The 16,614-nt window shown below is 41.0% G+C and overlaps 1 protein-coding gene across 1 annotated transcript in view; it reads left to right on the forward strand.

Moving 5' to 3' along the window:
- Positions 1-3,131: 3,131 nt before the first annotated feature.
- The window catches only part of LOC106597044 (NACHT, LRR and PYD domains-containing protein 12-like), a 130,163-nt gene continuing 116,680 nt past the window's right edge, over positions 3,132-16,614 (forward strand). The window contains 5 exon segments of the mRNA XM_045716339.1: positions 3,132-3,257; positions 3,510-3,676; positions 3,769-4,389; positions 4,392-5,186; positions 5,189-5,567. Of these exon segments, the coding sequence (XP_045572295.1) occupies positions 3,145-3,257; positions 3,510-3,676; positions 3,769-4,389; positions 4,392-5,186; positions 5,189-5,567 (2,075 nt within the window). The 5' untranslated portion in view covers positions 3,132-3,144.

Below are 16,614 nucleotides of genomic sequence, written 5' to 3' on the forward strand. Positions count from 1 at the left end.
TGTTATAGGCTACAGGGCTATGAGGTATGGTATTGTTATAGGCTACAGGGCTATGAGGTATGGTATTATTGTTATAGGCTACAGGGCTATGAGGGTATGGTATTATTGTTATAGGCTACAGGGCTATGAGGTATGGTATTATTGTTATAGGCTACAGGGCTATGAGGTATGGTATTATTGTTATAGGCTACAGGGCTATGAGGTATGGTATTATTGTTATAGGCTACAGGGCTATGAGGAATGGTATTATTGTTATAGGCTACAGGGCTATGAGGTATGGTATTATTGTTATAGGCTACAGGGCTATGAGGTATGGTATTATTGTTATAGGTGATTGACAGCACATTAAGGTGATTATTATCTGTGGAAACTGGCTCACTTTCACTTTCTGAAAGAAGACGTGCATCGGGAATTATGTATAGCTGTCATTAAATAAAATAGTCTGTCTCGTCAAGTATATGTGACGTTCAACAATGTGCATATAAACTATTTAAATGTGGGGCTAAATCACATGTTAAGTTTAAAGCTTTCTGGTGACAGATCAGGAAGGCGGTGGTCCGTTTGGCGAACTGCAGGTGCGCTCGATATAACGTCACCGGCTCATCTATGCGCATTGTGAACCCCGGGTTGAATCATCAGCACTACTTTTTCTCAGAATGTAAACCCCGGTGCGCCGGGCGAGATAAACTGATCGCACCTCAATGAACTCAAGCACTGCACTGCAGCATGTGTCTACTCACTAAACCAGGGATGGGCAACTGGCGGCCCGGGACCAGTAATAAAACATTGTTTTGGAACTCAGTCTGGATCTCAACTTACTGTTGACCGTTAGAATAATAGAAAACACATGGTGCAGTGTGTAAATCTGGTTGTGTATCAGCAGTCAGTCTATTAGCCCATGTTAGCTAAGCATGTTTTTAGATGGTAAATTAGGTAAATCTCCCCAAAATATCAAATTGGGTGTCAAATGAAAGCTAAGAGTTTATGTTTTGGGGAAATCAGAAGGCATAGATACATTTTTCAACCATTTTCCATCTGAAAAATTATGCATAAATAATGGTTTTGATTTCTGGTCAAACAGATGGAAAAAGATCTTAGAAAACATCTACCAGAAACAGTCTAAAAAGGTTTTAAAAATACATCAAAACACAATAATGTTGAAGATAAGACTCCTGACAACTAATATCAACACTTAAATGTAGTTTTGGATAAATTATTGCCTTCTGTAAGTTGAAAAAAACATTGCCTCGTAATTCTGTTACCAAACAACACATACACAGTATCTTTAAGATTTTTGTAATTTCTCTCGTCATCAGGAGGGAGGATCATGAAAATTCACCGAAGTACCAATTTAGTTGTTACTGATTTATTAAGTGATTAAAACTCCATTGCAAAATGTGCAGAATTGCAGGAAATGAACATTAAATGTGTTATTTTCACTGTTAAGAGGGGAGCCACTAAATATGTTTTGCTCGGCGGGGTGTAAGGTTGTGGGTTACTGATATACATTTTTATTTATGAATTATTAAATTATTAAAACTCGTAATTATGTTACCAAATCTAAAGCTAAAATAATTAAGAAACTCGTTTGAAAAAAATAAAACTATAATCATTGATTCCAAAAATAAAATAAAAACCATCATAAATTATGTTATGTTTTTTTTCTCCCTTCTATACATTGTCTGGTAAATGCTGCCAGGAAATGGTGATGTTTCAAATAGGCCTAACTTGTTCATCACTAGCCTCCCTAGACAGACAGGTTGCCTCCCACAATGTACCAATGTTCCTGCATGCAAGCAAAGACTGTATATTATATTGAGAAGATACTCAAGTGACCGCTCTAACAATGGAAATGCATGTCCTCAAAGAGGGAAGGCAGGTGGGAGGAGGTGAGATCTGGTGGGACCATGTAGCCATTATAGCCTCTGTGACAGCATTGGCAGTGCCATTGACGATATCTCCATTTTAAAGTAGTACATTTTCTTATTCATTGGCTGATTGCTCCCAACTCATAGGAATTCCCACTCAGTTGACTACTTTAAAATGGTGGAAGGCCTCAAGCACAATGTCCGTTCTAAAACAGATTATATCCATGATGAGTCCTCCATCTCTATGACAACAGGCACAACTCCAATATAAAGTATTTTCCTTCGTAACAACCTAACCATTATGGAACTTCTATTAGATCAAATAAGCCTCACGTAGCAAATTAGTAATTCAATTTTTTTGTTGACCAAATTCGACAAACTCTCACTGACCTCCATACAACAACTCCTCACATCGTGGGCTTATTTTCGTGGACAGAGTTTTCACTGAGTAAAACCTCTCGCTTCGCCTCTTCCTCTCTGATACATGTCTGTAGAAGTTTCTGAGGTCAGTTGGGACAGAGAGGAAGAGGCGAAGTGAGAGGATTTACTCTGCCCAAAATCTGTCTGTTATTTTATTTCACCTTTATTAAACCAGGTAGGCCAGTTGAGAACAAGTTCTATGAGAGTGTGGAGTTACTTGAGGCTTATCTGATCTAATAGAAGGTTTGTAATGTTTAGGCTGTTACAGATGTACTGATATAAGTGGATGGATGTTGCATTCCGGTGTTATGATACTGATGATTTCTCTCCATAGATGGTTTGTTTGTGTTTCTACGGTTGTGGCTAGATGGAGTAGAGCTGTAGGTCTACAGCTCCATCTAGAGGTTGAGTTGGGGATAACAGATGTTGACAAATGTCAGCTAATGGGGATCCAAGTCAAATCAAATGAATAACATATTGGACTGTGTATGTTTGAATACAATATGAAGTCTGATTTAACTCTTTGACCTCAGACAGTAAATGTGTTGTTAATGGTTCTTCAACAATGTTCAGAAATATTGACTGTTCTGTTATTTCTTATTGTAGCTGAGTGAGCTGTAACTTACATCAAAATGAGTCTCTCTGGGGAGAGAGAGGAGGAGACCACTGCCTCTAAAATGCGTCTCTCTGGGGAGAGAGAGGAGGGGACCACTGCCTCAAAAATGAGTCTTTCTGGGGGGAGAGAGGAGGGGACCACTGCCTCTAAAATGAGTCTTTCTGGGGAGAGAGAGGAGGGGACCACTGCCTCTAAAATGAGTCTTTCTGGGCGGGAGAGGAGGGGACCACTGCCTCTAAAATGAGTCTTTCTGGGAAGAGAGAGGAGACCACTGCCTCGAAAATGAGCCTCTCTGGGGAGAGAGAGGAGGAGACCACTGCCTCCAAAATGACTCAAGACACCAGTTCTAAGAGGTAAGAGATGACATGTAAAATATACAGTTCTCTTAAAGACATAAAACTAAAGAGAAAAGTGTTCCCAAATTACATAAAATGTAGGTCATATCATTCACTTAAAAGGCCAGAAATGGATTTACCAATTGCAGACTGTAGCTTTATAAAGAAACATCAGGACTTCTAGATGTTCCATTATACAGTTGTTAAAAGGAAGTAGATGAGGTATTGATGAGATATTGATGAGGTGATCTGTCTCCCTGTTTTGTTCAGTGTTCAGAAGCCCAGAGCAGAGTCCCCTACAACCAGCCTGCTATCAATGAAGAGTGATCAGCCACCTGCTTTCAGCCAGGAACCATTACCAGATGACAATAAGGAAGTGGAGAGTTTGGACAGTGAGGATGCATTAAAGATCACACACAACCTTCTGGACAGAAGAAGTAAGACTGTATTCCATACAACATTACAAAGAATGGTACAAAGACCCTTATAAAACACACACAAAGTCCCAACTCTCAATGTTTTCCTACAGGTCAAACTCTGCTGACAGTCCAACAAGACATTAAGGCTAAACTGAAACACAAGTATCAACACATATCTGAAGGAATTGGACACCATGGAAACCAAAGTCTGTTCAAGGACATCTACACAGAGCTCTACATCACAGAGGGTGGAAGTGGAGGGCTCAATAATGAACATGAGGTTAGACAGATAGAGATGGCATCCAAGAAACAAACCACACAAGAGACACCAATCAAATGCAACGACATCTTCAAGCCTTTACCTGGACAAGACAAACCTATCAGAACTGTGCTGACAAAAGGAATCGCTGGCATTGGAAAAACAGTCTCTGTGCAGAAGGTCCTCCTTGACTGGGCAGAGGGAAAAGCAAATCAGGACATTCATTTCATGTTTCCTCTTCCTTTCCGTGATCTGAACCTGAAAAAGGACCAATACAGTCTGATGCAACTTCTTTCCCACTACTTCCCAGAGCTGAAAGAGATTGACAGCATTGAAGATGGTGAAACCAAAACTGTTTTCATTTTTGATGGTCTGGATGAGTGTCGACTTCCTCTAGACTTCAAAAACAATGAGAAGTGCTGTGATGTCACGAAGCCAACCTCAGTGGACGTGCTCCTGACAAACCTCATTGAGGGAATCTGCTTCCCTCTGCTCTCGTCTGGATAACCTCACGGCCTGCAGCAGCCAATCAGATCCCTCCTGAGTGTGTTGACCAGGTGACAGAGGTACGAGGGTTCAATGATCCACAGAAGGATGAGTACTTCAGGAAGAAAATCACAGATCAGAATCTGGCCAATGAAATCATCAAACACATGAAGACATCAAGGAGCCTCCACATCATGTGCCACATGCCAGTCTTCTGTTGGATATCAGCCACTGTCCTTGAGATGATACTGAAAGAGGCAGAGAAGGATGAAGTCCCTAAAACTCTGACCCAGATGTACTCACACTTCATGTTCATCCAAACCATTGTGAAGAACAAGAAGTACAACAAAGCCACAGAGACAAACCCAAAGGAACTGTCTCAGTCAGACAAAGAGATGATCCTGAAACTGGCAAAGCTGGCTTTCCAACAGCTGCAGAAGGGCAACCTGATCTTCTATGAGGAGGACCTGAGAGAGTGTGGCCTTGACGTCACAGAGGCATCAGAGTACTCAGCATTGTGTACAGAGATCTTTAAAGAAGAATCTGGGCTGTACCAAGAGAAGGTCTACAGCTTTGTGCATCTGAGCATTCAGGAGTTTCTAGCAGCAGTGAATGCTTTAGAATCATGTCTGGACAAGAAGGAAAATGTTTTTCTCCCCACTAGTGATGATGAAGAGAAGGAGTCAATCCAGTTGTCTGACTTACACAGGAGAGCAGTGGAGCAGGCCTTGAAGAGTGAGAATGGACACCTGGACCTGTTCCTCCGCTTCCTTCTGGGTCTCTCACTGAGTCCAATCAGAATCTGTTACGAGGCCTTCTGACACAGACAGAAAGTACCACACAGACCAATGAGGAAACAGTTGAGAGAACAGTTGAGTACCTTTCAGACAAGATCGAAAGGGAATCCTCACCAGAAAGGATCATCAACTTGTTCCACTGTCTGAATGAACTTGGTGCAAACTCTCTAGTTGAAGACATGCAGACCTCCCTGCGATCAGGAACTCTTTCAGAAACAAGACTAAAACCTGACCAATGTTCAGCCCTGGCCTACCTGTTACTGATGTCAGAGGAGGTGCTGGAGGAGTTTGACCTGAAGACTTACAACACATCAAAGGAAGGTTATCAGAGGTTGCTGCCGGTAGTGAAAACCTGCAAGAGAGCACTGTAAGTTATGTTATTGAGTTGATGTTTACAGTATCATTATAATGAAGGATTTGTATATCTAACAGATTATCTCCTCTCTCCAGACTGGATGGCTGTAAACTGACATCTAAATCCTGTGAGACTCTGGCCTCAGCTCTGCAGACACCAAACTCCCCCCTGAGAGAACTGGACCTCAGCTACAATGACCTGGGAGACAGAGGAGTGGAGCTGCTCTGTGTTGGACTAACCAGTCCACTCTGCAACATACAGACACTAGTGTGAGTTAAATATCTTCAGTATCCTCTGTCTTTATAGTTTTTATATATTTGTAGTAATTATGTTTCTAACATTATTTTACCATCTTGATAAATATGCAGAAACATACATACGATGTGATAAATATATCAAACTAAGGTTGAATATCTTGAGTGAGTTAGTATGTTTTTAACATTATTAAATCATGTGTCCTTTTGTTATTGTCTTAATGTATCTCATTATTCTTAAAGCTTTGCATATTTAACAGTGTATTGACGTTAGAGGTCGATCAATTATGATTTTAACGCTGATACCGAAAATTGGAGGACCAAAAAAAGCCGATACCGATTAATCGGCCGATTTGTATTTTTTTATATATATGTTTGTAATAATGACAATTATCACAAATTAGACACCTTGCTTTCCCTGGGGCCAATTCAATGTTATAGTCCCACACTCGTGCTCTGCTTTTCTCTGCCATGGGTAAAATTAATATAATCGTACACACACACACACACACACACACACACAGCTCTCTGAATTGACAAAGATACTGAAGAGTCTGCTTAGGAGACACAAATACTCTCAACTGTTTGAATAATAAAACTAGAGTTGAAGTTACCTGTGATGAATGTTGAAAACAACTGTAATTTCTATATGCAGGAAATCCTATTTTAATAATGGGCATGGTAAGAATTGACTACCAAAGTGTGAGTCATAAATCCCATGACACCTTCCAGCAAAATCTGAAAAGTGGTTCCTTTATTTATTTATTTATTTATTCCATAGGATATTTTTAGATTCACTTCAAATAAGGTCTGTGTTTGTGTAGGCTTACACCACCTTGCCAATGTAATAACTGTGTAGATATCCATATGACACGGTAACTCTGATCAATAACGGCAAAGACTTAAAAAAAAAAATGTACATTGGAAATATGTTGACAAACGTTACCTTATTTTTTATTTATCTTTATTTAACTAGGCAAGTCAGTTAAGAACAAATTCTTATTTACAATGACGGCCTAGGAACAATGGGTTAACTGCCTTGTTCAGGGGCAGAACAACAGATTTGTACCTTGTGAGCTCGGAGATTTGAACTTGCACCCTTCCGGTTACTAGTCTAACGCTCTAACCACTAGGCTACCCTGCCGCCCCAAAATCCTAGCGGGGAGTTACACGACCCCCCACCGGCCTCGGTGAGGCTCTGGGCTACTATTCCCCCCTTTGTGTCTCGGGACCCCCCCACCAGCGGGTGGTGTTGGTGTCAGAGGCGCAAACGAAAAAGTCGGACCCTATACGAGTTGTCAGCGGCCACGTTGTTATGAGAATGGCACCAAATGGCACCTTTCAACCAACTCTCCTGGTGTTTGTCCTTCAAAGCGCTCAGTGACTGTCGAGGCATGTCAGTCACCACCGCGTCCACGTGGGGCAACCTCTTCAGTACCTGCGAACTGAGACGAGGATATCGGTCTGTGATATCGCAAAGTGTTTCACCAGTGGGAGTCATCGGGTCAGTTGCTGGACTGACGCCATTAGTGTCATTGTAAGGGGTGACAGTCCCCAACCAAGCGGAAGGTGTATCATTGGAAGCAGAGTATACTCTGCGCATCAATGTTTTTCTTGCTGAGACGGCCGCAGTGCTTCGGAAGTGTCCGAAGGGCAAGACAAGTTCATCTCAACTATCGTATTGCACGACTGCAAGGAGGAGGGAAGTTGCTTATAAACAGAGACAGCTGGCTCGAAATCATGAAAAGAATGGTCAATCAGGTTGGCTGATGGAATGTGTCGAGATATCGTAATATCTCCTTGGATCGGATTCTGTACCAAGAGGTTTCTAAAGGTCTTTTCCCAAGGGGTGCTTTCGACAGATACCCTCGTGAATGACTGCGTTGCAGCTAGAGTTAGGGGAAGACAGTGTGGTCAGTGGAGAAGGCACTGTGGCCTGTGACCATACCTGGTTGGTTTTCCAATCCATCAATGGGGTAACTGATCCATCAAGTCTGCTCCAAGTAGCAGGGGTACAGTTGAGGCTGGTAACATACACAGGGTGAACGAAGCGATACGTCCTGGAAGTGTAGTTTCATTATGACTCTCAATGTGAGAGGCGAGGTAGCCTGAGTGACCCCTCGAAGTTTAGTGTCGCATCGTTCCACTGTTAACCAACGTTTAGTTGGCTTCAAAGCCCTTTTTAGATCATCGAACAATGTTTGAGAGATGAGTTATATTGTCGCACCCGAATCAATTAGCGCATGACAAGTTAAGCAGTCCTCCAGGACTGTTTCCGGTATGGCCGTTTAGATTCGTGGTTAGTGGACATATTCCCCACAAAGTGGAGTGGTCGTTCGCATACGACGTGATATGCCATTTCTGTTCAAGGTGGAAGCAGATTGACTTTTCCGATTTTGAGTGGGCTTGGCTTTAACGAAGCGTTTGACCTTTTTCTTCGCAACTTTTGTATCAGAGTCTATAGACAAAGCCCGGGGGCTTGTTTCTTGATCAATTGGGCCCTGGATAGGGTCTTGAATGAGAGCGGGAGAAATTTGAACTTTAACGTCCTTGCTATGGGTGTTAATTCCTGCGGACCTGGTGTCCGGTAATTCCCCGTCTAGTGCTTGTGACTTATCTTTTACCCTTTTCTCAAATTGTTCTCGCTTTAGTTCTTCCCGTAGTGGAACTTCTGGAGAACATTGGTCTACGTTTTGATCGTCCTTCTTGGGGCTAGGGGGCAGTATTGAGAATTTTGAAAAAAATATGTGCCCATTTTAAATGGCGTCCTACACAAACTCAGAAGCTAGGATATGCATATTATTATTAGATTTTGATAGAAAACACTCGGAAGTTTCTAAAACTGTTTGAATGGTGTCTGTAAGTATAACAGAACTCATATGGCAGTCAAAACCCTGAGCGAAATTCTGACAGGAAGTGAAAATCTGATGTGTGAAATGAATTTCAAGGCTTGGCCATTGAAACACACAGTGGGTTAGGATTCATTTCTCACTTCCTATGGCTTCCACTAGATGTCAACAGTCTTTACAAAGTGGTTTGAGTCTTCTCCGGTAAAAACTGACCCGAACAAGAGGCCTGGATACTGTGTCATTGTGGGAAGTCCTATACTACTTTATGGCCGAGCCCGGTGTACTCTCTCGTTCCTTAACGTTTTAACCTGTTAGGGCTAGGGGGCAGTATTGACACGGCTGGATAAAAAACGTAACCGATTTAATCTGGTTACTACTCCTGCCCAGTAACTAGAATATGCATATAATTATTGGCTTTGGATAGAAAACACCCTAAAGTTTCTAAAACTGTTTGAATGGTGTCTGTGAGTATAACAGAATTCATATGGCAGTCAAAACCCTGAGACAAATCCTGACAGGAAACTGAAATCTGATGTGTGGATATCACTTCAAACATTTGCCATTGAAACACAGTGGCTTGCGATTCATTTAGCACTTCCTAAAGCTTCCACTATATGTCCCCAGTCTTTACAAAGTGTTTTGAGCCTCCTACCATCAAAATTGACTGAAAGAGAGGATGTTTACCTTGGTCACAGGAAATGGGCCATTACCATTGTGACGTCGGCGCCCATGGGTACTCTCCCTTTTCGAAACGTTTTGAAAGACAATGCAACCATCCCAATGGAATATTATTGAAGCCCTGGTTGAAAAAGCCCTAAAGATTTATGTTATAAAACGTTTGACATGTTTGAACGAACTTAAATATATATTTTTTGCTCATTCCTGACGACAAGTCAGACGCAGACGGTACATTTTCACTAGCCTTCGGAGCGCGCTAACGCTATTGGGACATAAATTATTAACCTGTTATGGCTAGGGGGCAGTATTTTCACGGCTGGATAAAAAAACGTACCCGATTTAATCTGGTTACTACTCCTGCCCAGTAACTAGAATATGCATATAATTATTGGCTTTGGATAGAAAACACCCTAAAGTTTCTAAAACTGTTTGAATGGTGTCTGTGAGTATAACAGAACTCATATGGCAGGCAAAAACCTGAGAACATTTCATGCAGGGAAGTGGCCTGTCTGACAAGGTGTCGTTCTTCTTGTCTCTGTTTATTGAAGAGTGAGGATCTTAGCTGTCCCGTGACACTTCCTACGGCTGCCACAGGTTCTCAGAAGGCGGCGCAAAAAGCGGAATCGTGGCTTTGCAGGCTCTGGCTGAAACAAAGTAGCGCATTTGGGTAGTGGCTGGTTACAGTACTGTGAGACTCAGGCTCGTGCCGCGCGTCGACCGAAAGGTTTGTTTTCATTCCTCTGTTTAGCTAAATGGACATTCCCGGTCGGAATATTATCGCTTTTTACGAGAAAAATTGCATAAAAATGGATTTTAAACAGCGGTCGACATGCTTGCAAGTACGGTAATGGAATATTTAGATTTTTTTGTCACGAATTCGCCATGTCGCCGACCCTTCTTTACCATTCGGATAGTGTCTGGGGCCTTACGAACAAAACGCCGCTATTCGGATATAACGATGGATTATTTTGGACCAAACCAACATTTGTTATTGAAGTAGCAGTCTGGGAGTGCATTCTGACGAAGACAACAAAAGGTAATCAAACTTTTTTATAATAGTAAATCTGATATTGGTGAGTGCTAAACTTGCCGGGTGTCTAAATAGCTAGCCCGTGATGCCTGGGCGTATGTACTTTTTGCTTTCACCAAAAAGCTATTTTAAAATCGGACATATCGAGTAGAATAGAGGAGTTATGTATCTATAATTCTTAAAATAATTGTTATGCTTTTTGTGAATGTTTATCGTGAGTAATTTAGTAAATTGTTAGCAAATTCCCCGGAAGTTTGCGGGGGTATGCCAGTTCTGAACGTCACATGCTAATGTAAAAAGCTGTTTTTGATATAAATATGAACTTGATTAAACAAAACATGCATGTATTGTATAACATAATGTCCTAGGTGTGTCATCTGATGAAGATCATCAAAGGTTAGTGCTGCATTTAGCTGTCTTCTGGGTTTTGTGACATTATATGCTAGCTTGAAAAATGGGTGTCTGAATATTTCTGGCTTGGTACTCTGCTGACATAATCTAATGTTTTGCTTTCGCTGTAAAGCCTTTTTGAAATCGGACAGTGTGGTTAGATAAAGGAGAGTCTTATCTTTAAAATGCTGTGAAATAGTCATATGTTTGAAAAAAATTGTATTTTTGAGGAATTTGTAATTCGCTCCACGCCTATCATTGGATATTGGAGCAGGTGTTCCCGCTAGCGGAACGTCTAGATGTAAGAGGTAAACTTTTTGAACAAAACTACATTTGTTATGGACCTGGGATTCCTAGAAGTGCCTTCTGATAAAGATAATCAAAGGAAAGGGATTATTTACAATAGTATTTTGATGGTTGATCGTTCCAAGATGGCTCAAAACATGTATAGCCTAGACTATTTTTCTGGGCATACCACGTCGTTTATTGCAAAGTGTGATTTCCCAGTAAAGTTATTTTTAAATCTGGCAAAGAGATGGCATTCAAGACATGTTAATCTATAAGTCTTTGAAAGACAATATTACATTTTAACAATGTTTTCGAATAGTAATTTTGTAAATTATAGTGCTAATAAACCGGAAGCATTTGAGGCAAAAGATTTTCTGCTGTTTTTATTTATAAATATGAACTTTATCGAACAAAAAATGCATGTGTTGTGTAACATGATGTCCTAGGAGTGTCATCTGATGAAGGTTGTCAAAGGTTAGTGCTGCATTTAGCTGTGTTTTGGGTATTTGTGATGCATGCTAGTTGCTTTGAAAATGGCTGTGTGATTATTTCTGGCTGGGTACTCTGCTGACATAATCTAATGTTTTGCGTTTGCTGTAAAGCCTTTTTGAAATCGGACAACGTGGTTTGATTAAGGAGAGGTGTATCTATAAAACGGTGTAAAATAGTCATATGTTTGAGAAATTAAAGTTATAGCATTTATGAGGTTTTGCATTTAGCGTGACACACCTAGGACATTATGTTATACAATACATGCATGTTTTGTTCAATCAAGTTCATATTTATATCAAAAAACAGCTTTTTACATTAGCATGTGACGTTCAGAACTGGCATACCCCCGCAAACTTCCGGGGAATTTGCTAACAATTTACTAAATTACTCACGATAAACGTTCACAAAAAGCATAACAATTATTTTAAGAATTATAGATACAGAACTCCTCTATTCACTCGATATGTCCGATTTTAAAATAGCTTTTTGGTGAAAGCCAATTTTGCAATATTCTAAGTACATAGCCCAGCCATCACGGGCTAGCTATTTAGACACCCGGCAAGTTTAGCCTTCACCAAAATCAGATTTACTATAACAAAAATGTTATTACCTTTGTTGTCTTCGTCAGAATGCACTCCCAGGACTTCTACTTCAATAACAAATGTTGGTTTGGTCCCAAATAATCCATCGTTATATCCGAATAGCGGCGTTTTGTTCGCGCATTCCAGACACTATCTGAAATGGTAAATCAGGGTTACGAGCATGGCGCAATTCGTGACAAAAAAATTCTAAATATTCCATTACCGTACTTCGAAGCATGTCAACCGCTGTTTAAAATCAATTTTTATGCAATTTATCTCGTAAAAAAGCGATAATATTCCGACCGGGAATCTCCTTTTCGGTAAACAGAGGAAAAAACATAAAGACGGGGGCGGCCAGTGCACGCGCCTAAGCCCACTGTCCCCTGATCGGCCACTTGAGAAAGGCGATAATGTGTTTCAGCCTGGGGCTGGAATGACGACATTCAGGTTTTTCCTGGGCTCTGAGAGCCTATTGGAGCCGTGGGAAGTGTCACGTTACCGTAGAGATCCTTAGTTTTAGAAAGAGATGTCAAAGAAAGACAATAAATGGTCAGACAGGCCACTTCCTGTAAAGGAATCTCTCAGGTTTTTGCCTGCCATATGAGTTCTGTTATACTCACAGACACCATTCAAACAGTTTTAGAAACTTTAGGGTGTTTTCTATCCAAAGACAATAATTATATGCATATTCTAGTTACTGGGCAGGAGTAGTAACCAGATTAAATCGGGTACGTTTTTTATCCAGCCGTGCAAATACTGCCCCCTAGCCCTAACAGGTTAACATCTTACAAGCATCCCAACATATTCCAAATAGCTTTATCCTTATTCATTAATTTTATACAACCATTTAGATGTAAGTCTCATACCTGAGGCTAGTATATAAACATTATTATGGTAATATGGCCGTATTGTCTCTCATGAGTTTCACAAAATTGTACCAAACGGACCAGTTCGTAGCTGGATTTTTCACCGATCTTTCATACCTTCTCCAGAACATAAATGTTGTTCGGTTCTCCAATTCTGTGAGGTAGAAGAATTCCTTTGTCTCTCTATGAAAGCACTCTGTCTCTTTATACTGTGGCCATGAGGCGGGACATTTTCTTAGGAATTTACCACCGCTCAAACAGGGCCTGAGAAGGGGGAGGTAGGGGGATGGTACATAGAAAACCCAAAGAGGGCAACATCATTACACTAGTAATGAATTGTACTCTGTTCTGTATGCAGTAGGTAGGATAGAATACCTGTATGTCTCTAGTAATGAATTGTACTCTGTTCTGTATGCAGTAGGTAGGATAGAATACCTGTATGTATCTAGTAATGAATTGTACTCTGTTCTGTATGCAGTAGGTAGGATATAATACCTGTATGTCTCTAATAATGAATTGTACTCTGTTCTGTATGCAGTAGGTAGGATATAATACCTGTATGTCTCTAGTAATGAATTGTACTCTGTTCTGTATGCAGTAGGTAGGATAGAATACCTGTATGTCTCTAGTAATGAATTGTACTCTGTTCTGTATGCAGTAGGTAGGATAGAATACCTGTATGTCTCTAGTGATGAACTTGGATAGTGCACCAGAACACAACAATATGGTTTAAATGTTGACTGCTTTATTAGGTCTTTGTCAGTCAATAACCTGTTTCTCCTACAGTGTGGATCATGGTGGAGAGGGCAGGCTGAAATCAGGGCTGAGGAAATGTAAGTCTCTTCAATCTTAATTAATTGCATATTCAGCTCTATAGTAACATAGTAACTAATCAATACTTGTTCTGTACCTACAAAACAACATTTTATATGAAGATGTGGTTTGATTAAACTCTCCTTTTGTCTACAGATGCCTGTCATCTCACCCTGGACCCAAATACAGCAAACCCAAACCTGATACTGTCTGAGGGGAACAGGAAGGTGACATGGGTGGAAGAGAAGCAGCATTATGAAAACCATCCAGACAGATTTGACTATCATTCCCACGTTCTCTGCAGAGAAGGCTTATCTGGAGGTCGTTATTACTGGGAGGTGGAGATGGATAGTTACTGGGATGGTGGCATGACTGTTATTGGTGTAGTTTACAAAGGAATGATGAGGAAGGGAGCTGGAGATGACAGTAGGATTGGAGCCAATAAGGAGTCCTGGTGTTTAGTCTGCTCTGACAGTCATTATCACTTTCTCCAAGCTGGAGTCCGTAGGAGATCCATCCCTTGTCCTGATTCTATGAGAGTTGGTGTGTATCTGGACTGGCCAGCTGGTACTTTGTCCTTCTATAGTTTGTCCTCCTCTGGTACACTGAAACACCTTTACTCAAGACACACCACATTCACTGAACCCCTCTATCCTGGATTTGGGTTTCTGTTTGGGGTTTACTCCTCCTCCTCCTCAGTGACCCTGTGTCAGATAGATGACCAACACATTCAGAGGTGAGTAATAGTAATGCTTTATAATTTGTTTATCGTCTGGAATCATTTCTATAAATACATTAGTAGTGGTGTGTTTTAATGTGTTCTGTTGGACCTACAGACAGTTAGATTAGTAGTAGTGTTGTTTTAATGTGTTCTGTTGGACCTTCAGACAGTTAGATTAGTAGTAGTGGTGTGTTTTAATGTGTTCTGTTGGACCTACAGACAGTTAGATTAGTAGTAGTGGTATGTTTTAATGTGTTTGTATGCACCCTACATAGGGAGCTGGTCTGTCACCCTTTGTATTGTTATGAAGACTGTATGTATGCTATATAAAGCCTTTATAAGTTGTATGTAGTTTAATCAGTCTATCCTTCTGCTTTACCAACACCAGAGACCATGGTGGAGAGAGTTGGATCAAGCCTAGACCTAAGAACACCAGAGACCATGGTGGAGAGAGTTGGATCAAGCCTGGACCTGAGAACACCAGAGACCATGGTGGAGAGAGTTGTATCAAGCCTGGACCTGAGAACACCAGAGACCATGGTGGAGAGTGTTGTATCAAGCCTGGACCTGAGAAATGTGAGTGTTAACTGAATTGTTTTTAAATCAAAATAGTTTTAAAGCGTTCATTATACTTGAGTCCCAGGCAAGGAACACAATCATGATCTATTTGGTCAAAACAAACTTAAAGGTAGAGTCAGCAATATGACGTAGATGCACAAAGTAAACAGCATAGTGGGTCAATTTCAACAACAACTAAGAGTGTTGGAGCGCAAATGTAAATTTCTCTGCTGTTTTGTTCCCGTGGCTAACACTCTGTAAGAGAGTGAAGAGAACCCTTGCACATGGGTAGTGTCATGACGTTGGCCTGTGGGTAAGGTTTATGACCCCCCCCCATAAATACCTTTCTCCCTTCCCTCTCTCTCCGACTCTACTGAAGGACTCTTGAATAGCCATTGTTAAACATCGAGAGTCTGGGAACATCAAACAAGTGGGGGGAAAGGAACCATATTTCGGTAATAGAACCAGTTGAAAATATGCGTTGGTACTTAATGAATATGATGTCAGTTCGGTTGTCATCTGAGACATGACTGATGACAGGACGACATAAACTGTATCTGGGAAAGTCTACACATTCTAGTTATCAGATTCACATGGAATTGTTGTTCAATTTAAATGTTTAAATATAAAACTATTTGTGAAAAGATTAAATGTAATTTTAGCTTCCAAATGAGAGAATTGGGTTTTCATAAGGTTAGAGCCCTGCTCAATCAGTGGCCCGCCCCTGTGAAGAGACATGGGTTATAAACTATGAAACACACCCTTCTCTCCCTCCACTATATAAGCCCTTGACGAAAATGTAACCTCCTGTTCCAAGGAAGATAAGACGACGGTCCATACGTTAAAAAGGACTAACATGTCAACTACAGAACTAAGCCAACCTCAGCATGAGCTTTGGTTGTGAATGGTATGAACTTTGAACTCTTATTCACTAAAGAAGTGAGACATCCTAGTCGTTGAGTTAGCAACAGAAGCTGTAAACGTGGGCTAGGAAAGGACGGACGACGTATCCAGTCTAACACACAACGAAGATACTACAACGTATCCAATTTACCACCAGAGACATTCTTTTGAGGACAGGAAGGTCTCTGTTGGCCAACACGGCCAGCATCTACGACCAACCTACCGAAGCGCAGCTCAGAGTAAATATTTATTGCATTTTCCTTTTCCAAATGGGCGGTAATTTAGAATGCATAAGATACTGTATTTACGATAGCACAGCTTCTCCCTTTGTTCCTCAGTCTTCCTGCTCTTTCATTCAAGCCCAACCCCTCTCTTTGTGTAACCAGCCGTCATTGTCACGTTCGTCTAAAGGAGTAGACCAAGGCGCAGCGTACTTAGAGTTCCACATGTTTAATAAATATGAAACTCACCAAAACAATACAGAAGAAAACGTAGCATGACGTTCTGGGCTGCTCACAGGCAGCTACACAAACACAAGATCCCACAAAGCACAGGTGGGGAAAAGGCTGCCTAAGTATGATTCCTAATCAGAGACAACAATAGACAGCTGCCTCTGATTAGGAACCATACTCGGCC

This window comes from Salmo salar, chromosome ssa04 (assembly GCF_905237065.1).
Source record: "Salmo salar chromosome ssa04, Ssal_v3.1, whole genome shotgun sequence".
In the NCBI taxonomy this organism is placed as follows: domain Eukaryota; kingdom Metazoa; phylum Chordata; class Actinopteri; order Salmoniformes; family Salmonidae; genus Salmo; species Salmo salar.